This window comes from Phoca vitulina, unplaced genomic scaffold, assembly GCF_004348235.1.
Source record: "Phoca vitulina isolate PV1807 unplaced genomic scaffold, GSC_HSeal_1.0 scaffold1, whole genome shotgun sequence".
In the NCBI taxonomy this organism is placed as follows: Eukaryota; Metazoa; Chordata; class Mammalia; order Carnivora; family Phocidae; genus Phoca; species Phoca vitulina.
The window spans coordinates 38,855,248-38,876,793 of NW_022589704.1; the positions used below are offsets into that span (position 1 = coordinate 38,855,248).

Below are 21,546 nucleotides of genomic sequence, written 5' to 3' on the forward strand. Positions count from 1 at the left end.
ATAAAAAATTTTTAAAAATTAAAATATTTTAAGACAATGTGGAAACCTATTCCTTGCCATATATTTGATAAAATTTTGAATTATTGATAATTTTTTAAGCTGTGGCAATTTTTTTAAAGATTTATTTTAGAGATAGAAAGAGAGATGGGGAGAGATAGGGGCAGAGGGAGAGGGAGAGAGAGAATCTCAAGCAGACTCCCCACTGAACAGGGAGCCCCACATGGGGCTCGATCTCACAACCCTGAGATCATGACCTGAGTGGAAATCAGAGTTGGATGCTTAATCAACTGAACCACCCAGGCACCCCAGCTGTGGCAATTTTTAAAAAAAGAGTCTTTACCTTTCAGAGGTACTTAGTCAAATATATGAAGGTGAAGATTTATGATATCTAGGATTTATTTGTAAATAATCCAGGGTGAGAGGAGGAAGAAATGAAAGAAGATTGACTAAATTAACAAGGGTCAAAGCTGGATGATTTATATATCAGTTTCAGTATACTGTTCTTTTTGCTTTTGAACAAAGCTTGAAAAAATTTTTAAAAGATTTTATTATTTATTTTAAAGAGATAACATGAGTGGACAGTGTGGCAGGGAGGCAGAGGAAGAGGGAAAGAATCCCAAATCCCAAGCCTACTTGGTGCTGAGCGCAGAGTCTGATACAGGGCTCGATCTCACAACCTTGAGATCATGACCTGAGCCAGTCTGGTGCTCCACCAACTGAGCCATCTGAGCACCCCTGACCAAGGTTTGAAAATTTCTACAAGTAAGAAAAAATGTAAAAAGAAGTGTAAGCAAATTTGAAAACAAGCAGGAAATGGGCAACAGGGGAGCTATTTGCTATAACAATGTTAAAAGATACAAATAAAGTTTTAAAACTAGCACTTTATGACAATGAGTGATATTTGTTCCCGGACCTATTGGTTCCCCTGTGTTTCCGTGGGCAACATTGCATTCATAGTTAAGAAAGAAATTTTCTAACTTCCATTGTGATTGTATATGATCATGTGACTGTGGTCTGGCCATCAAGATGTCAGTGGAAGTGCCATTTGTGATTCTCAGGAAATCTTCTTAAAGGATGTTTTCTCCTTTTCTATTTTTTCTTTCTTTGTGATGGTTGGAATGTGGATGCCCTTGAAAGGCCATTTTGGCCAAAAAAGATCAAAGCCATATAATAAGAAGAGTGAAGGAGCAAGATGGCCCCAACTTGGATCTCTGACAGTTCAGACACACTGTCCTTCCAAACCTGGACTGATTACCTCAGGCTCCCTTTACATGGAATATAAAGTCCTTCTTTTTCATGTCACGATCATTGTGGGTTTTTTATCACTTGGAGTTGTACCAAATTGTAAATAACATACAGAATAGGAGAATGGGCCAGTATACTAATAGACAATGTCCAGAGGGAAAAATGTAATTAGACAAAGAACATCTAAAACATCAAGCCTTGAATACAAATTTTAACTATTTTTTACCTTTTAAGTTGTAAAAGTCATGAATACAGTATTTAATGCCGGCCGTCTCACATGGTTGTTAAGGGAGCTGTGGAAGAAGCCACCCTGCTCAGTTCAAGTGTCTGCTTTGTCATTTACTAGCTGATTTAACTGAAATTTTAGCTCTGTTGTCTGGCCCCAGTTTCCCCAAATGTAAAACTGGGGTAACAATATTCCATGTTCGTTAAAACATTTGAGGATGAGAAAATAAAATACCAGCATGGTGCCTGGCATTTATAAGTACAATATTATATAAAAACAGATTTAAAAGGGGAAAAAAGAGTGCTCACTGCAACTCCGAAATTTCTACCGTCATTCAGGAAAGTAATTTGGCAATATAAATAGCCTTTAAATTAATTGCACTTCTAGGACTCCAGCTTGATTAAGTAATCAGAGATGAACACAAGGGTTTATTCAAAAAGATGTTCACTGTAGCATTATTAACAATAGAAAAATGGAAGCAATCTAAATAATAGATTAATGTATTTCATCCATTTTAATGCATTCATATTATTTAAGTATGAAAAATAATCATTTTATTCGAGCAGAAAATGAAAATGAATTTTAAAATCATCTGACATGCCTGCTTTGGTTAATTAAGATGTTGGCAGTGAAGGAAATTGACAAGACAATTTTAGGAATTCATTTAGCCAGGTGTAACCTCTGGGAAGGAGCAGAGTATGTCTGTACTTTAATGGCAATAGAGGTTCAAATACCTGTCATCCGGATGCCCTTTCCCATCAAGATTGCACATCCAGGACCTCAAAGGACTTGTGCAAAACACCATTATTCAAGGTTGGCTGCAATAGCACCCCAAACACCAAAATATAAGACTAATTTGGCAAATGTATCATGAACCTTAACAATGTCACTGATCTTTCATCCACGGATTCCCCTTCTAGAATGCTGTCATAAGAAAATATTCTTAAGGGGCGCCTGGGTGGCTCAGTCATTAAGTGTCTGCCTTCGGCTCAGGTCATGGTCCCAGGGTCCTGAGATGGAGTCCCACGCCAGGCTCCCTGCTCGTCGGGAAGCCTGCTTCTCCCTCTCCCGCTCCCTCTGCTTGTGTCCCCTCTCTCACTGTCTCTCTCCGTCAAATAAATAAATCTTTAAAAAAAAAAATTCTTTTTTTTTTGAAGATTTTATTTATTTGTTTGACAGAGAGAGAGAGAGGGAACACAAGCAGGGGCAGTGGGAGAAGGAGAAGCAGGCTTCCCGCAGAGCAGGGAGCCCGATGCAGGGCTCGATCCCAGGACCCTGGGATCATGACCTGAGCCGAAGGCAGACGCTTAACGACTGAGCCACCCAGGCACCCCTAAAAAAAAAAATTCTTAAGCACAAAGTTTTTGTACACAGTGCTGTTTGTAATTTTGAGAACAGAAAACAATCCAAATATCTAACAATAGAGAATTGACTTTAAAAATGAGATAAAATTAATACGAGACTATTCTGCAGTAATTAAAAGCATGTTTATTAGTTTTAATTGGAATATTTATGGTATAATATCAAGCAAAATAATTAGGATGCAAAATTAGATCTATTGTTTAGTCTCAATTGTGTATAGAAAAAGATTAATAAAAATGCCAAAGCGAAAAATTTATTCAACTAATTATCAAACATAGTTTTGTGTCATTTTTCTATCAAGCTATATATGAGTATGAGTCAATTATGTAAAACATTTAAAAGATAAGCTGAGCCATACTAAACATTCTAAGAGTTTATTTGAGGAAAAATTAGTTGGAATTGGGCATTGCCAAACTGGAAGTGGTTAGGGTGCTCCACTGTCCAGAGCTGGGGAGAGAGAGCAAGTAGGGAGCAAAGAAAAGAAATTATTTGATTGGCAATAGCTTAAAATTTCATTGGCTGTTTGTATTTGGTTATCCTTAGGATTTTGATTTTGATTTGACCTTGTCACCTTGAGACCTTCATAAGCTTAGATTTTGGTTTGCTTCCTTAGATCACCATAGCATTAGAGCCAACTCGGTCTAACGGCCTCCTTATTTAACACTTTTATTCTTTCCTACACTTCCACATGTTATACAATAAGCATGAGTTACTTTATAATTAAAAATATAATAACTGTTTAAATAACTACAACTTGAAATGCTTCTTCTCTGGTGTCTCAGACGGATATACCTCCCTGCCATCATACTTGGACATACGGTGGATGGCAGACCAGGTGGGGAGCCCCGAGTAGGACTATAGCCAAGATGTATGGAAGGATGACGCAAAAGGACCAGACAGACCCACCATTTCAACCCATCCCGCAGGCATACAATTATTTTTTATGACACCATTTCCTTATACTCAGAGGACAAAAATAATTTTATAGATAACCAGGAATAATAGCAATCTAGGAGCTGAAAGAATTTGGAGGGTTGAATGTTTACAGTCAGTATTTAAAATAACATGGCATCTTTTTCTGATTTTACTCCAGTGTTGCTAGAAAATGTTGGAGAAGAACTAGATCCTATTCTGGAACCTCTTCTACTAAAACAGACCTTTAAGCAGGGTGGGAGTACATGTATCCGACTTGGGGACTCTACCATTGAATACGCACCAGATTTCCGCTTCTATATTACTACCAAGCTAAGAAATCCTCATTATCTTCCTGAAACATCAGTAAAGGCCAGTATCTAAAGTGAATATTTCTTTATTGAATTTTATAATTAGTGACTATATTTTCCTCCTAAGGCATAAGAAGAACAGGTCTTCCTAAGAAAAATATATTTTGTCCTTTTTTGGCATTTCCCGAAATTGCTATAATTATTTCCAAATGTTTATTTTGTGTGTGCATGTAAGTAATAAAGGAGCCTTCATTGTGCAGTGAAAAAAAGACTTTGGGAATCTAATTTCTATAATTGATATTGTTCTTAGAATTTCATTGTTAAGAATAGATGACATATATGCACCTCCTTTGTAATAAATGATAATATAATTCTTGGCATTGGAATTAACAAAAATCCATTCTTCTTTCTCAGAATAAGGTTGCTGCTATCTGACTTTATATAATTACTTAAAAGAACTGATTTTCATCAGTTGAAAATACTAGAAATTCCTTTCAAGAACAAAGCTTAACGTTTTAGTCGATGTCTAAAATTACTTCAGACATTAATCTGCGACTGAGCTCCTGGAGATCATTCCATTTTTTATTCCCAAATCTTAGCACTCGATAAGGTTGGCACTTGATCAATGTTTATGGAATGAGCAAGGGAAGGAGGGACAACTTTCATTTACAGAAGCTAGCAGGAGAGGGCATTAAGAAATGTTGATTCAGATTTTGAAAGTTGCATATGGAGACAAGATTTAGCCAGAGAGTTCAAAAACTGTCCTTTATTGGAAATATTTAAATTAATGTAGGCATCTCTCTGAAGAGGTAGAGGATGCACAAAGATGACATAATTCATTCCCTCCAAGATGAATAAACATGGTCACTGCTCGCAAGAGGTTTACATTGTAAATAATGTGTATGTTAAGTGACTATTTTTATGACTAGGAAAACACAGGAGCTCAAAATTGGGGACATGCTTTAGACTGGACATTCGGAGAAGCCAAGAAGACTGGGGGAAAGTGGGGTAACCCTTGAGGTTAGTTTTAAAAACACAATGTTAAAATATGGAAATTCTTGGCCACTTTTTTTATCTAATTAAAATAAATGTTATCTAAACACCTAACAATTGTGTATTGTCTATTAGGAGAGGTAGTATCTAGTAGTAATTAAGAACATGGATTCTGTAGCCAGACTACCTTGGTTCAAATCCTAACTTTATCATTTGCCAATTGTGTGACATTAGCCAAATTATTTAATCTCTCTGCCTCCACTCTCTAGTCTAGAAAACGGGAATTATAAATATCCATCTCATAGAGTGGTACAAAGACTAAATAAATCTATGTCAAGGCTTAGAATAAGGGCCAGCACATAGTGTTATATGAGTGTTAACGATTAACATTATTATTTAACTTTTAAATATAAATGAGAAAGAATGGAACATAAAAGAAAATGTTAAAATCCCAAAGCTGTGTTAAATTTTTTTTAACAGATGACCTGGAAAACCATTTTTACTTTTCATTAAGATCTATGTAAATTTCACAAATAACTGACAGTTCTTAGTTCACCAGTAACTCGTTATAGGAGTCATAAACTGCTGTGGGGAAGAAACTGATCTATGATTCAGTATTGAAATCCTTGAGATCCCTAGGGTGTCTTATTGCTTCATTATTTTTAATTGCTGGGATTGATTAAACAGGGATTAGAAAACAGTGAGGCAGTTACTTGCTTTCATTTACAAATTAAAACACTTCCTCTAAATCCTATTTTTAGGGTCTTTTATGTACCTTTGCTTTCAAAAGTACCCAAGGGATGATATCATGCTGCTATAATCCTTTTGAATCTAAATGAAAATAAAATTATGAAATTATATGTTGTATAATTTGAAATGTTTCTTTGTTATTTGTTTAAATGTTTATTGTCCTTTGTGAGCAAATACCTAGACTTACAAAAATCTTGATCTCAAAAGATGCAGCGTTAATGACATATGAATGAATACCTCCTTGGGTCTGAATACAATGAGGTAAAAGTTATAAAACATACATTTCCCTCAATATTATGACTATGGTTTGGGGATTAAAGCAAATATAACTTGTGCACTTGGTTTCTCATGTCAAGAAGGAAAATCTCTTGAAAGTTTTCTTTTTTCCCATGAATATATGACAAAGCAATAGAGAATTAGAAAATAGCATTTAATGAGTTTTTTTAATTGCTCGATGTCAGGAATTTCTTATTCTCCCATCTAAATGTATGATTATGCTCATGTAATCTATCCCTAGTGCTATCCAAGGCCTACCACAGGTCAAATGAGGGGGGGGGGGGATTTAAGCAAGAGGAAACCACCATGGAGAAGTTGCTGGGTTTGGGCAGAGGAGGGGTCAGCTTCCTAGGGGCACTGCCAGAAACTGTCTTACACTTTTTTTTTTTTTTTTTAAAGATTTTATTTATTTATTTGAGAGAGAACGAGAGAGAGCACGAGAGGGGGGAGGGTCAGAGGGAGAAGCAGACTCCCTGCTGAGCAGGGAGCCCGATGCGGGACTCGATCCCGGGACTCCAGGATCATGACCTGAGCCGAAGGCAGTCGCTTAACCAACTGAGCCACCCAGGCGCCCTGTCTTACACTTTCTGATCTCTGTCATAGGACATTTTCTTACAGGAATGGAATTACTCTGTTCTTGCAGAGGGAATATTCTCAAATTCTCTTACTAGGAAAGGTGGGGAAACATAGAGTCTCCCACTTAGCAGCCAGAGCTGAAGCACATGCAGACATTTCACAGCCGGTGTGCATGGGATTCCACCAGAAGTTTAGCGTAGCAGAAATGAAAGGCACGTGGAAAGGCGGTATGGGAGGTGATGCTCAAGACATAAGTATGGACCTGAACTCAAGACACAGGGCAGAGAGCAGGCAGATTGCAAAATAGATGATTAAAAAGGCCAGGGTGGGGGTAGGGAGACTCAAATTAAGCCAAGGTCAAGTAAGTGTTTATTGACCTATGGGTTCATTGATGACCAGAACCAGAGAGTTTCTCTAGTTTATTGCTGTGTGTATTGATGGGTGTATGGAGGCTGGGATGAGAGTAGATTGTAGAGCACTGAAGAATGGAATGAGGTAGAGACAGAAAGCATATATAAATAACATTTTCAATAAGTATAGTTGTGAAGGCACAAAGAGAGATCATTCTGTAGCTGGGAGGGATTGTGGGAGAAAGAGAATGAATTATTTATTTGCTATGTGAAAAAGAGACCTCAGCATGATTACTGTCCCACTTATGGGAAAGAACTAGGGGAGGAAGAATTTTAAGATGTAGGAAACAGAACCTGTAAGAGCCATTATATTCTGGGATAAAGTAAGTGTTGATAGATTTCACCTTGATGGACACCATTAAAATGTACATTCCCTAAGTCACAATAGTGGCTGTTCATACTGTAATATGATTATATAATAGGCCATATTGTAATATTATATACATTGTATATCATACATTATATAGCATGTAATATGATTGTCACATTGTAAATATATGTGCTCATAGCAAGTAATAACAGTGTTCTTTTTCCTCCTATCTCACTTGATAAGATTTCCTTTACTTTTTTGATACCACCTGGATCTGTAACATGTAAATTAGCTCATCCAGGCAGTATGATTCTAATTGATTTGGGGATTAAACAGTTGTCAGAAATTGGATCAGTTTGAAATAGGAATAAATTGATCACCAAACAAAACCCTTTGAAATATTATATTATCATATCTTTAATCATAATCTCTACAAATTTCCACTTTTCACATATACTACTATAGTAAATAGAGTTTATTTTAAGGTCAGAACTTATAAAAGTGGAGGCTTTCTCAATAGAAATAATGGTGCAATTCTTGTATGTTTCATTTATAGGTAACATTATTAAACTTCATGATCACTTCTGAGGGAATGCAAGATCAGCTGTTGGGAATTGTGGTGGCCCGAGAGAGGCCAGACCTTGAAGAAGAAAAACAAGCCTTGATACTACAAGGAGCTGAAAACAAAAGGTTTCAAACATTATAAAACACAGAATTGTTGGGGTGCCTGGGTGGCTCACTCGGTTAAGTGTTGGACTCTTGATTTTGGCTCAGGTAATGATCTCAGGCTCCATGCCTAGCGCGGAGTCTGCTTAAGATTCTCTCTTCTCCTACCCGCCCCCCACTGCCCCATCCCCCACTCACATGCGCTCTCTTTCTAAAAAAAAACAAAAACAAAAAACCCACAGAATTGTTCTTGTTTCAAGATCACTTAGAATGGATTAAAGTACATTTTAAAGATCTATTCCGTTAGGTTTAGTAGGTGCATTGAATAGGGAGATGTAAGAGGAAAATAGAAGGCATTACAATGCCTCTATGTTAATTTGGAAAACTGCGTAAGAGTATATTTTTACAAACAAGTTCTCAGGCACTGGAAGAACTGGAAGGTCTATCACAAGTCATGGCAATGAATATTCAACTACTCAACAAAGTCTTAGCACAAAAGTTTTAGTATTGACGATGTAACTGATGTTCTCTCTTTTCACCAGAGCCCAGTCTGAATGAACACACCACATCCCGCTTTCTGCTCGTAATATCTCTAGCATAGGTACAAAGGGTAAAGCACTAGAAGTCATGAAAAATGTTAGAAAATAAATGGAGTGATACTTTCAGTTCACTCAGGGCCAAGATACTTGATGGCAGAGCAGATCGGCTTACACCTCTCCCTCTAGTTACCACGTAAATGATCGTCGGAAAGAGAAGTGGAGCAGAAAGTCCCGTCTTTTTGACATTTTGTAAGATAAGAAATTAATTATACAACATCACCGTTACGGGTGTTTTGTCACAAAGTGATGCGTTTCTTTAGGTTACAAGCTCTTTGTTTCCTAGACAAGAGTGTGTGTGTGAAGTGAATTTAAATGATTTCTTTTTCTTCTGAGAAAATTATGTTTTATTCCAGGCAGTTAAAAGAAATAGAAGACAAGATTTTAGAAGTTCTTTCATCTTCGGAAGGCAATATATTAGAAGATGAAACCGCTATTAAGATATTATCTTCCTCCAAGGCTTTGGCTAATGAGATTTCTCAAAAGCAGGAAGTAGCAGAAGAAACAGAGAAGAAGATAGATAACACCCGCATGGGCTATCGGCCTATTGCCATCCATTCCACCATCCTGTTCTTCTCCATTGCTGATCTAGCTAACATCGAGCCCATGTACCAATACTCACTGACCTGGTTTATTAACCTTTACATCCTGTCTATTGAAAATTCAGAGAAATCAGAGATTTTAGCAAAAAGGTATGTAAAAGAAATACTAATTAGGAGTAATACTAACTGATGCATGAAAATTCAATAGTAATTGGTGGCTCTCACTGTTGTTACAGAATGGTGTGAGCGTGACGGCTCTGGCTAATGTGAGCTTGACTAATCATTGTACTAGAAGTAAATTTGAGGGTGAGAAATGGAATAGATGTGACCAAATTCAGCCTGCCAGGAAATTGTTTACAGGGAGACAGGATTATAATGTAATTCTAAAAGGAGGAAACATTTATCTCTGATGATCATTTGCAAAATGTATTTGTGATTGGAGGTATGAGAAGAATAGTTAATACCCCTAAAAGACAGGACTCTTACCCTCTGTAAACTAGCATTCCAAAAGTTACAAATGCACATTTTGATATATACATAGTTACAATTTGTCAAGTAACAAGGTTTTTAAAAATACCTTGCTGTGATTGTGTTACTCTTATTTAGATAAAATACCTTATTTTACACTTGGCTACTGTAATAAATAAAGGAATTAAGACCTTACTTAACAGTAAGTGTATAAGAGAACAAAACTTCATTTTATTGTCAGTGAGATAAATTTTAGTTTGGTATTAAAACATGATTTGGATAGGATCTAACATGAAATTACTTCTTGAACAAAGAAAATAGTTCATTGCAATCATGGCCCTCTCCAACTTTATTGATCAATATGAAGCTAGATACTTCAGTTTCTTGACTGTTCATACCCACAAAGGAAATTCAGTTTAATACTTGTCACCTGCAGTGAACAATTGCTTTTTAGAAACTCAAAATGAGAATCTCCTGAAAATCTGAATTAGATTCCTTTCATTTATCACAGTCGAACTCTGCTAATTTTTGAATATTCTTAGACTGAGCAATTTCTTGTTAGTACCGTTATTTTACAACCTTGAATATGAAATCAATGAAGGTGTAAAGACTGACACTTGGCTTACTAAACAGTTTCTCAGCTGTCTGCCCATGAGAAAGAGAAAGGGGGTGGCCGTCTTCAAGAAGAAATGTGTCATGGTGGAGTTTAAAGTATGTTTTTTATTATGATATTTGAAAATGTTTAGTTTCTTTCTCTATTTCTTCTGGTAGCTTAAATTTTCAAGGGTAGGAAGGATTACTGAAATACAGAAAACAAAATTTTAAGTGACCTTTCTTAGAGAAGTTCCCAGCCACTTGCATTGTTAGTTAATTGAACAAGCATGTCTGGTTTTTACACGAGATTCTGAGTTCCTGAGACAAAGGTTTTGGAGGGTTAGTTTGTTTGTTTAATATTCCCAGAACTTATCACAGTGCTAATCACATGGAGCCACAACAATAAACAATGTTTTGCTTTTCACTACAGTTTTTTTTTCTACCTTGCTTAAAACAAGTCACCAAAATATTATCATCTTAACTACTTTTAGATTAAGGTATTTGCTGGAGTCTAGAGAAGAAAATGTCTTTGCTCTGTCACTTAAAGACACGTTTTGTGTACAAGAGTTAAAAATTAGAACAATTTTATGCTTTACAAATAATTATTGGTTCCTTTATTATATCTTGTTACATCATATTAGAACTCATCTGCACATATGACATGTTTCTTCCTGTGACTATAGTCCCTTATGATTTCTAGAAAATCAAATCCTTTTACCCAGATGTGAGATTTGGATGAAATCTAGAAAACAAAATGTGTCTTCTTTACTTACCTTTCATTTTAATACAATGAAAATCTTATTCATGACTCTAGTGATCCTGAAAGTATAATTCTGGAACCAATCGACGAGTAAATAGGAAAAGCATATTTGAAAACTTTCACTGAAATTATTAGTATGCACACAGAAGCATGCAGAAATCAGAGTTAGTTGCTCAATGAACTTTCATCATTGAGCACACCTGTGTAATTAGCGCCCAGATCAAGACCTAGAACATTGTTGACAGCCCAGAAACCCCACTTTGTGTCCTCTTCTAGAGACTAACCAAACCCCTTCCACCAAGCTAAAGACTGTCCTGACTTCCAACACCCTAAGTTAGTTCTGCCTGTTTTAGAACATTGTATGAATGGAATCACACAGTCTGTGCTCTTGTGTGTCTGGCATCTTATTCTCAGCATTGCATTTGTGAGATTCATGTTCTTTTGTATAGTGCAGTGGTTTATTCACTTCCGTGGTGCTAGTATATTGTTGGAGAAGCATCGAAGCAAAATATTTTCCCAACCCTGAAGTTTTCTCCACAAAGGCAGTAGAGAAAACAGTTTTATTATCCAGTAAACATTAAACGAGAATGCGTTACGTATCACAGGCAATCCACTAAGAGATCGCAAAGGCAGAAATCTCATCTCAAATTTACCTGCTAATTGAAGTGACTATCTGTGCTAGCAAACTGGCTTTAGCCAGAGGGAAAACACACGTGATTTGTGGAGGAGTTCCCTTTTCACCACATCCTGGCCAGCACCTATTATCTCTTGTTTTCTTATTGCCGTTGTTCTATTAGGTGTGAGGTGATCTCTCATCGTGGTTTTGATCTGCATTTCCCTGATAATTAGTGACACTGAGCATCTTTTCATGTGCCCTGTTGCCTATTTTGATGTCTTCTTTAGAAAAATGTCTATTTAGGTATTCTGCCCATTTTTTAATCAGATTTTTTTTGTTATTAAGTTGTTAGCTCTTTGTATATTTTGGATATTAACTCTTTATTCAATACATGGTTTGCAAAAATTCTCTCCCATGGCTGCCCTTTCATTTTTTTGTTGTTGTTATTGTTTCCTTTGGGGTTTTTTGTTTGTTTGTTTGTTTGCTTGTTTTGAAGTACAGTTGACACACAATGTTATATTAGTTTCAGGTGTACAACAATGATTAGACAAGACCGTATGTTATGCTGTGCTCACAACAAGGGTAGCTCCCATCTGTCATCATACAACACTATTGCAATATCATTGACTTATTCCCTATGCTGTACCTTTTATTCCTGTGACTTATCCATTCCATAACTGGAGGCCTGTACCTCCCACTCCCCTTCACCCATTTTGTGCATCCCCTCAACACCCTCCCCGCTGGCAACCAGCAGTTCTCTGTATTTAGGGGTCCATTTCTGCTTTTTGTTTGTTTGTTTTGTTTTTTAGATTCGACATAGGAGTGAAATCATATGGTATTTGTCTTTCTCTGTCAGACTTATTTCGCTTAGCTTTGTATCTTCTAGGTCCATCCATGTTGTTACAAATGGCAAGATCTCATTCTTTTCTATGGCTAAGGAATATTCCAGTGTGTGTGCGTGTGTGTGTGTGTGTGTGTGTGTGTGTGTGTGTAAACTCCATGTTCTTGGGGCGCCTGGGTGGCTCAGTCATTAAGCGTCTGCCTTCGGCTCAGGTCATGATCCCAGGGTCCTGGGGTCGAGTCCCGCATCGGGCTCCCTGCTCAGCGGGAAGCCTGCTTCTCCCTCTCTCACTCCCCCTGCTCGTGTTCCCTCTCTTGCTGTGTCTCTCTCTATCAAATAAATAAATAAAATCTTAAAAAAAAAAACAAAAAAACTCCATGTTCTTTATCCATTCATCTATGGACGGGCACTTGTGTTGCTTCTGTATCTTGGCTATTGTAAATAGTGTTTTCATTTTCTTTGGATAAATACCCAATAGTGGAGTTACTGAATCATATGGTATTTTTATTTTGAAGTTTTTTGAGGAAACTCCATACTGTTTTCCACAGTGGCTGCACCAATTTATCTTCCTACCAGCAGTGCACAGGTGTTCCTTTTTCTCCACATCCTTGCTGACACTTCTTGTCTTTCTGATTCTAGTGATTCTGAGAGGTGTCATCTGAAACCTCATTGTGGTTTTGATTTGCATTTCCTGGGTGACTAGTGATGTTGAGCATCCTTTCATGTGTCTGTTTGACATCTGTATGTCTTTGGAAAAATGTCTATTCAGACCCTCTGCCTATTTTTAATCAGATTATTTGGGTTTTTGGTTTTGAGTTGTGTAAATTGTTTATATATTTTGGATATTAATCCCTTACCAGATATATCATTTGTGAATATCTTCTCCCATTCAGTAGTTGCTTTTCTGTTTTGTTGATGGTTTTCTTCACTGTGCAAAAGCTTTTTATTTATGGAGTCCCAGTAGTTTATTTTTGCCTTTTTTTCCCCTTGCCCAAGGAGATGTATCTAGAAAAATGTTGCTCAGGCCAATGTGAAAGAAATTACTGCCTGTTTTCTTCTAGGAGTTTTATGATTTCAGGTCTCACATTTAGATCTTTAATCTATTTTGAGTTTATTTTTGTGTATGGTGTAAGAAAATGGTACAGTTTTATTCTTCTGCATGCAGCTGTCCAGTTTTCCCAGCACCATTTGTTGAAAAGACTGTCTTTTCCCCTATTGTATATTTTTGCTTCCTTTGTCATAGATTAATTGCCCATGTAAGTATAAGTTTATTTCTTGGTGCTATTTTTTTTTTTTTTTTATTGTTTCTTTTGCTGTGCAGAAGCTTTTGGGTTTGAATTAGTCCCATTTGTTGATTTTTGCTTTTGTTTGTGCTTTTGGTGTCATGTCTAAGAAAATCATTGCTGAAATAATTGATAGGTTTCTTCCCTATGTTTTCTTCTAGGAGTTTTATGATATAAGGTCTTAAGTTTACATCTTTGACCCATTTTGAGTTAATTTTTATGAGTGGTATGAGATAGGTGTCCATTTTCATTGTTCTGCATGTACATGTTCTGCCATTTGTGACATGGATTGACCTTGAGCACATTATGCTAACCAAGATAAGTCAGAGAAAGATAAGTAATGTGGATATCACTTACATGTGGAATCAAAAAAAAAAATTTCATGCCTGTAAAAACAAACAACAACAACAAACAGTGAAATGGTGGTTACCAGGGGAAGGGGCTTGGTAGGATAAATTGATGGTGTTTAAGGGTATAAACTTGTAACAACTAGTAAAACGATTTCTTATTTCCTTTTACTCAGCAATGAAAACATATTTCATTTTTGCTTACCTTCTGATGGTTATTATTCATAATAACTCTTAACTATTACACCAAACATGTTTTTAATGCTATATATATATGACTGTGACATATATATACTGTGAAATAGCTATAGTAATTTGGATCATTTTTTAATCAAATTTTTAATATAGCAAAATAAATAACTATAGCAAAAAAAACCCGTAAGTACAAAAACAAAAATCTAATGAGGATATAGCTTTGTTATAGGGACCAAACAGAAATCTCTCTCGGAAAACAATATAAATGTATACACACACATGCACAGTGTTTTTTCTTTTCCCTCCGCTTCTATCAAGATCATTTTTCCCATGTTATTACTCTTCTGAAACATAACTTTTAATAGTTGCACAATGTACCATTTTATGAATGTGCCATGATTTTCATGTTTTAAGACTCACAGGTAGGGGGCCTGGGTGGCTCAGTTGTTAAGCATCTGCCTTTGGCTCAGGTCATGTTCCCAGGGTCCTGGGATCAAGCCCCGCATCAGGCTCCCTGCTCAGCGGGAAGCCTGCTTCTCCCTCTCTCACTCCCCCTGTTTGTGTTCCCTCTCTTGCTATGTCTATCTCTGTCAAATAAATAAATAAAATCTTTAAAAAAATAAGACTCACAGGTAATCTCCAGCTTTCAAATTATTAATAATACCGCAATAAATATAAATGTCCACATTGTTAATTATTTCTATAGGCTAGAATTCCAAAATTAGAACAAAGGTGTTTACTTCTTTCAGACTCCTGAATGATTATTCAAATATACAACTCCATTGGAGGAACGCAAATGATCTTATATCCCCGTATCACACATCAGCATTGAAAATTATCATGTTTATCCTCTTTTTCACTGTAACAGATTATTAAAATATTGTATTTTAATCTGCATTTTTATCACTGAGACTGAAATTGAATTTCTAATACGAGTGATCCTTATAATTTTCCCTTCAATCTTCCTATCTATAAGAGGAAATTTGTTTTAAAGTGCAGACATTTTTATTTTATTCTAGAAAGACCAAATCTGAGTTAACCCTGTATTAATTGTACTGTTACAGATGAGACAAATTAAATACCAAGTGTGAAAAGACCATGATTAGCATAAAAATGGGGACAGGAATAGTATGATTATTTTAAATCTTCAGAGAATTCAACTATATTTCAGCAACTAGTTTCAAAGCCCTTTCTACCAAGCCCTTTTCCAGAGTTCTCAACTAGAAATAAAATACATAAATTTGTTACAATTTTCTTTATGAGAATGCTGGCAGGGTACAAAATCATTAAAGAAATAGGCAAGTAAGGAGAAAATTAGAGCTGAGATGATTGGTAGCCTAGGATATCAGTCTGAAAATAGCCAAGATATGGTGGTACTGGTAGATTATTCTTTCTAGACACATTAAGAAACACTGATAAAATTTTGCTTAATCAAAATACGAACTTTAATACTAATTTTTCCTTCAGATAAGGAAGTGCTTAGTTTGAGCCATTGTCAGTCATTAGCTCTCTGCAAAGGTTTCCAGTCAACTGTTGATTTCTAGTACAACTATTATAACCTATGTAATAAAAAATATTTTTGAAATTTTTGTTTCAGGGGTGCCTGGGTGGCTCAGTTGGTTAAGCGTCTGCCTTTAGCTCAGGTCATGATCCTGGAGTCCTGGGTCAAGCCCTGAGTTGGGCTCCCTGCTCACTGGGGAGTCTGCTTCTCCCTCTCCCTCTGCTGCTTCCCCTGCCTGTACTCTCTCTCTCTCTGTCAAATAAATAAAATCTTAAAAAAAGAAATTCTTGTTTCAATGATGGTTTATTTTCCCTATAAGAGAATTAAATGATAATTTTTAAAGTGTTATATTCATGTAAAGAATTGCTATGAATACAGAAAACACATATTAGCACTTACTAGAAAGTTGTTAGTTGCAAATATTGTCATTATTCCTATTTCCATGTTCCATCTATGTGGTAAATAAAAATGTAGTTTATCAAGTTTGTGATTTCTCCAGCTTTTATGGATTTATGAGCAGAGTAGCACACTACCAAATGTTAATTTAATAAAGAAGCTATTAATTTTAATCTGTGAATTTAATATATAATATAGAACGTTTGGAAGCATCTACAGAATAAGAAAATCAAATTTTACCCCAAGAAATGCTTTATAGTTAAAAATAATCCACAAATCTTTAAACGTAATAGATTAATGTACCATGCATTGACTTCTTTCCAAAAGGAAGATTAAGTTTTTTTTAAAAAATCAACAGTAAAATGCAATTCTACTGAAGGGTTTCTACATTGTGTAGCTTTCAAATTGGTGCACCCAGTTAATGACGATCATTGATTGTTTTGGGGGTAATTGACCAGAAAGCTTATTAGAAGAATATGCATCTAAATGGTTTATATTAGGTTTCCTTAAGAGCATTTTTTTTAAGGTATAATGCATTTTTCTTTATTCACTTGTCTTTCTGTTGACCTGTAGGCTTCAGATTCTGAAGGATCACTTTACTTACTCCCTGTATGTTAATGTCTGCCGATCGCTCTTTGAAAAGGATAAGCTACTCTTTTCCTTTTGTCTAACTATAAATCTGCAACTACATGAACGTGCGGTCAGTACTGTTATAATTTGTAGAAAAAAGACTAACATTGATTCATTAATTTACTAATTTGTATGGGTGTGTGGGAGGGGATATGTATATATACATACAAAAGGGTTGTAAATAGGTAAACAATAATTATTATAGTTAAGGCAAGACATCACAACTAGACTGAATTTCACAGAGATGAAAAATAAAGCAGAGTACACTATGTAATTATTACTTAAATTTATGTATGTTTTAGTTTAAAATAAATTAGTTTCTATTAGAATCTCAAAATTTTAAGTATGCTAAGAAATTTACTAAATATGTTGATATATTTACACCAAGTAATCATATAAATGGTAATGTTTTTAAGAACTTGCGCAAGTTAGTCAAATCCATTTGGGCTTAACAGTACCTGTCATAAATTTTTGTTCTATTTCAAATCTATTCATTTAAAATATAGGAAACACCTTTAGAATGAAAGAGGTATTGAAAAGAGTGATAAACAAAATTCACTATTTTATTTACTTAGGTGTTTAAGATTTATTAATTTGATTTGGTGATGTATTGGTCGAATTCTGAAGGAATAAAGGTTTTATTCTTGCATTTCTTGCAAAAGTTTCATAGCAGTACCTCATTACATTTTACGGAGAATAGTTGAAAATATGGCAGATTGAATGCTTTCTGCCTTCCCAACATTTTTATTTTATTTATTTTTATATTTATTAAGTATAGTTGCCACACAGTGACACACAGTAGTTTTGGGTGTACAACATAGTGATTCATCACCTCTGTACCACCCAGTGTAACTACCATCTCCCGCCACAATGCGCTTACAATACCATTGACTACATTCCTTACCTGTACCTTTCATTCCTGTCACTTCCTCATTTCATACTGAACGCCTGTATCTCCCAGTCCCCCTCACCTGTTTTTGCTGATTCCCCCACCCTCTCCCTTCCGTCTTCCCACAATTTTTAGAGCCTGTAAGACTCTAAACAGACATTTTTAGAAAACATATACTCAAAGAGAATTTTTATGTTTAGATTAGTAATTCTGGAGGAAAATTATCAAAAAGTAGCTATCTAGAATGGAAATATGTTGAAAGCCAGTTATAATGGGTAAATTGGTTTCATATGAATAAGTACTGAGCTGCTATAGGTAGGTTTCATAAGGACCATACCTAAAACTTGAAAATCAATAGTCAGTTCTTTTAAAATGGTTTAAATGTATTATGTATATAATGAATTCATTTCTGACTCTTCATGATACTTTGTTTTCCAAAGATTAATAAAGCTGAGTGGAGATTTCTGCTAACTGGTGGCATTGGATTGGATAATCCTCATGCCAACCCTTGCACATGGCTTCCTCAAAAATCATGGGATGAAATATGTCGACTGGATGATTTACCTTCCTTCAAAACCATTCGTAGGGAGTTTATGCACTTAAAGGATGGATGGAAAAAAGTATATGATAGTTTGGTATGTTTTTAACCCTTTTGCTTATTCCAAAGTTTTTAAAGGGACAAAATAATGCTAAGTAATTTATTCTTATCTTTGACTAAAAACAATATTTAATTAAGCTTTAAACAACTGGTCAGATTTTGAAATCAAGGTTTAGATTTATATTATCCCCACCTTCTAAATTGGTAGTTCTCTTCTGAACTTCTGTTCAAATCCTTAAATCCTCAAATGTGTGGAGATGCAGAGTCCTTAAAATATTTTTTTTGAATTTCCATACCAGGTTTTTATTTATTAACAATTTAGACCTTGCAATCATAATAGCAAGTGAGTTAAAAATTTTATAAAATAGGGGCACCCAGCTGGCTCAGTTGGTAGGGCATGGGACTCTTGATCTTGGGGTTGGAAGTTCAAGCCCCATGTTTGGTGTAGAGATTACTTAAAAATAAAATCTTTTAAAAAAATTTTTACAGGGGCACCTGGGTGGTGCGGTTGAGTGTCTGACTCTTGATTTCAGTTCAGGTCATGATCTTTGGGTCATGGGATCGGGCTCCACACTCAACGCAGGACCTGCTTAAGACTTCCTCTCCCTCTGCTCCTCCTGCTGGTGCTCTCTCTCTAAAATAAATAAATCTTAATTTTTTTTTTTTTTTTTTTACAAAAGAGCTATTGTTTAGATTTTCTGAGTGCAGGATATAAATGCAGATATAAGCTAGAATGCCGGATAGAAGCTAATAAACATTTTTGTCATTTGACATGAAGTGTAGGGGCCAAGGGCAGGCTACCTAAAATGTGCCACTTTGGCATATGGATTATTTTAAATAAAAGTTACTTAAGGGACAGCCTATGCAAGAGGACCCTCTGTCCTCCTGAGAGTGAAAATAAATCTCCCCTGTGAAAGGTATCCTCCCTGTACCAGGAGGTAAAAAGACATCCTCATCACCGGAGACCAGGAATTTAGAGCATAGAAGGCTGTATCAACAGCCCTTGTTACTTTTTACTAATTTACTAACCCCAGCCCAAATTCTGTTTAGAATTCCTTACTAACTGAAACTCCCAAAGTTAAGTTTTCTTTTTTTCCCCCACAGATTTATGGTCTCTTTGTCTAGAAAGTATAAAAACTACCTGCCTTAATCACTTCTTTTTTTTTTTTTTTTTTTTTTAAAGAGAGCTATTGCCTTGATCACTTCTTTAGGTCTCAGTGTCATGACTGGGCCTCTAGGTACATGTAATAAAACTTTGGTTTTTTTCTCCTGTTAATTTGCTTCATGTAAATCTAATTTGTACTCTGGCTAGAAGAACTGCGGACAGAATAAAATTTCCACCTCCCTTTCAGAGGGAAAAGCTAATTATTCTCAAACAATTTTTCATGGGACCCTATCTTCATAATTGGAGACTATTATAGTCAACACAAACCGTAAAACAGTTTCCCTTCTGGAATACATAGAAATTGTTACCTGCCTTCACTTTTTTTTTTTTTTTTTTTTTTTTAGCACGAGGGCTAATAGTTTGCCAATTCATAATTATTTTTTTATACTCCTTTATTTCTACTCTCGTGACATCCTGCTTTCCTGGGTTTAATATGTAAGAGCTCTCTTTGGGGAAGACGGGAAGAAGAAAGAAAGAGCAAGATATGTGGAGAACATTTTTTATTTGGTTACCAACTTGTATTATACATGACAATGAGAGTGTATCTATACATAAATGCAAATATTGTGGACTGAATCTCTTTTGGATCTCTCTCCGTTAGTAATAAAAATATATTTCTTAGAGACAAATATGTTTTTGTGAGTACTTCATTCTAATTTGAAATAGAAATTTTATTGACTATGCTGAAGCATGGAGATTTCTAATATGAGATACCACATAGCTTTCCCTAGAGTTTTAAAATTTTTACAAATGTCTCCTTTTTTTTATTTTACCCCTCCTGGGATCTTAATGCCTCTCTTCTTGTGTATTTTTAATAGCTTTCTCTCTTCTTTGGCTTCTTTTTTACTATATACAGTTTCAAATATACCTTTATAAAAAAGACACCAAAACATTGTTCAAAACAGGAAATATCACAATAAATTTAAGTATAATGCCTTTCTTCTTTTGTAATAAATATTTATTTTTATAAATAGATGATGACAGTAGTTGGTAGGTTTTAAAATGCCTTTGGAGAAATAATGGGAAAACTCCATATGCACATTTTTTAATAACAGGATTCATTTTGTCTAATGATTAGTATTCATATTGACATTAACCTGCTTAATTCATGTCCTAGTTTTGATCCCTTTGTGGTGTTTTAAATTTTCTTTTCATTCCTTATTTCCTAACTTTACCCCAGCCTAATAAAATTTACATTAGTATTCTTGATTTCATTTAGTCATTATATGCTTTCCCTAAAAATCAGTTTCTAAGTCAAAATACTATTCTCTTTAGAAATAATCTCTAAAATAACACTGAATTATGTCTACTGCAATTCTAGGAGCCACATCATGAGGTTTTTCCTGAAAATTGGGAAGATAAAGCAAATGAGTTTCAAAGGATGCTTGTCATTCGTTGCTTGAGGCCAGACAAGGTAAGTGCAAGCTTTTAAAGCAGCTCAGTGATTCCAGTCCCCACCCCGCCATTCCAGTCCCGACAACTTTTATTTCCTTCTATAATCACAGCGGAGGTGGAGGAGCCTGGGGGTACTAATCCCACTTCCTTCCAATGCAGTCATTTTTCAAGGAGTTTGTGTATCATTAAAACCACACTACATTAAGAACTGAGCAGACTATATTTTATAGTTTTATTTATTTTATGATTCTTCCTTTTAATTTATGCTTCCCCAATTCCTTACAATCTACTTCTTTTACATGCTGTAATCCCTATTCTTATTAGTTTGGTGATATTAGTCAATGGTGTTAGTGTTAGCGCCAAGCAGATAGAGTAGACTTTCTGTCTTTTCAAATGCTATCTTTATATGTGGTTCTTGGTTGGCCTTTGGAAAGCTAGTAGAGTATCATTTTTAAGACATTCATCACTGCTAACTACAAAGGAAAATGTCAATACTGTTCGTTTTAATTTCTTTAAATGGTAAATTATATAACCAATGAATCAGCTGACATGTCAGCAAATCTCAGTACTCAGTGACATTCTCATTTGCATTATTATACTCTATTTATTCATCTAAGTATAAAGACATCCACAGAGATATCCATATACTCTGAAAAAAATGTAGATATTAGGTATGTTGAGAAAAAATTGAAA

The 21,546-nt window shown here is 35.4% G+C and overlaps 1 protein-coding gene across 1 annotated transcript in view; it reads left to right on the forward strand.

Annotated features, from left to right (window-relative positions):
- Positions 1–21,546, forward strand: part of DNAH7 (dynein axonemal heavy chain 7) — a 260,029-nt gene that overhangs the window by 195,013 nt on the left and 43,470 nt on the right. Inside the window, exons 49-54 of the mRNA XM_032405789.1 lie at positions 3,927–4,117; positions 7,928–8,061; positions 8,990–9,325; positions 16,750–16,876; positions 18,136–18,330; positions 20,780–20,872. Coding sequence (XP_032261680.1) covers positions 3,927–4,117; positions 7,928–8,061; positions 8,990–9,325; positions 16,750–16,876; positions 18,136–18,330; positions 20,780–20,872 — 1,076 coding nt within the window. The remainder of the gene's footprint in view (positions 1–3,926; positions 4,118–7,927; positions 8,062–8,989; positions 9,326–16,749; positions 16,877–18,135; positions 18,331–20,779; positions 20,873–21,546) is intronic.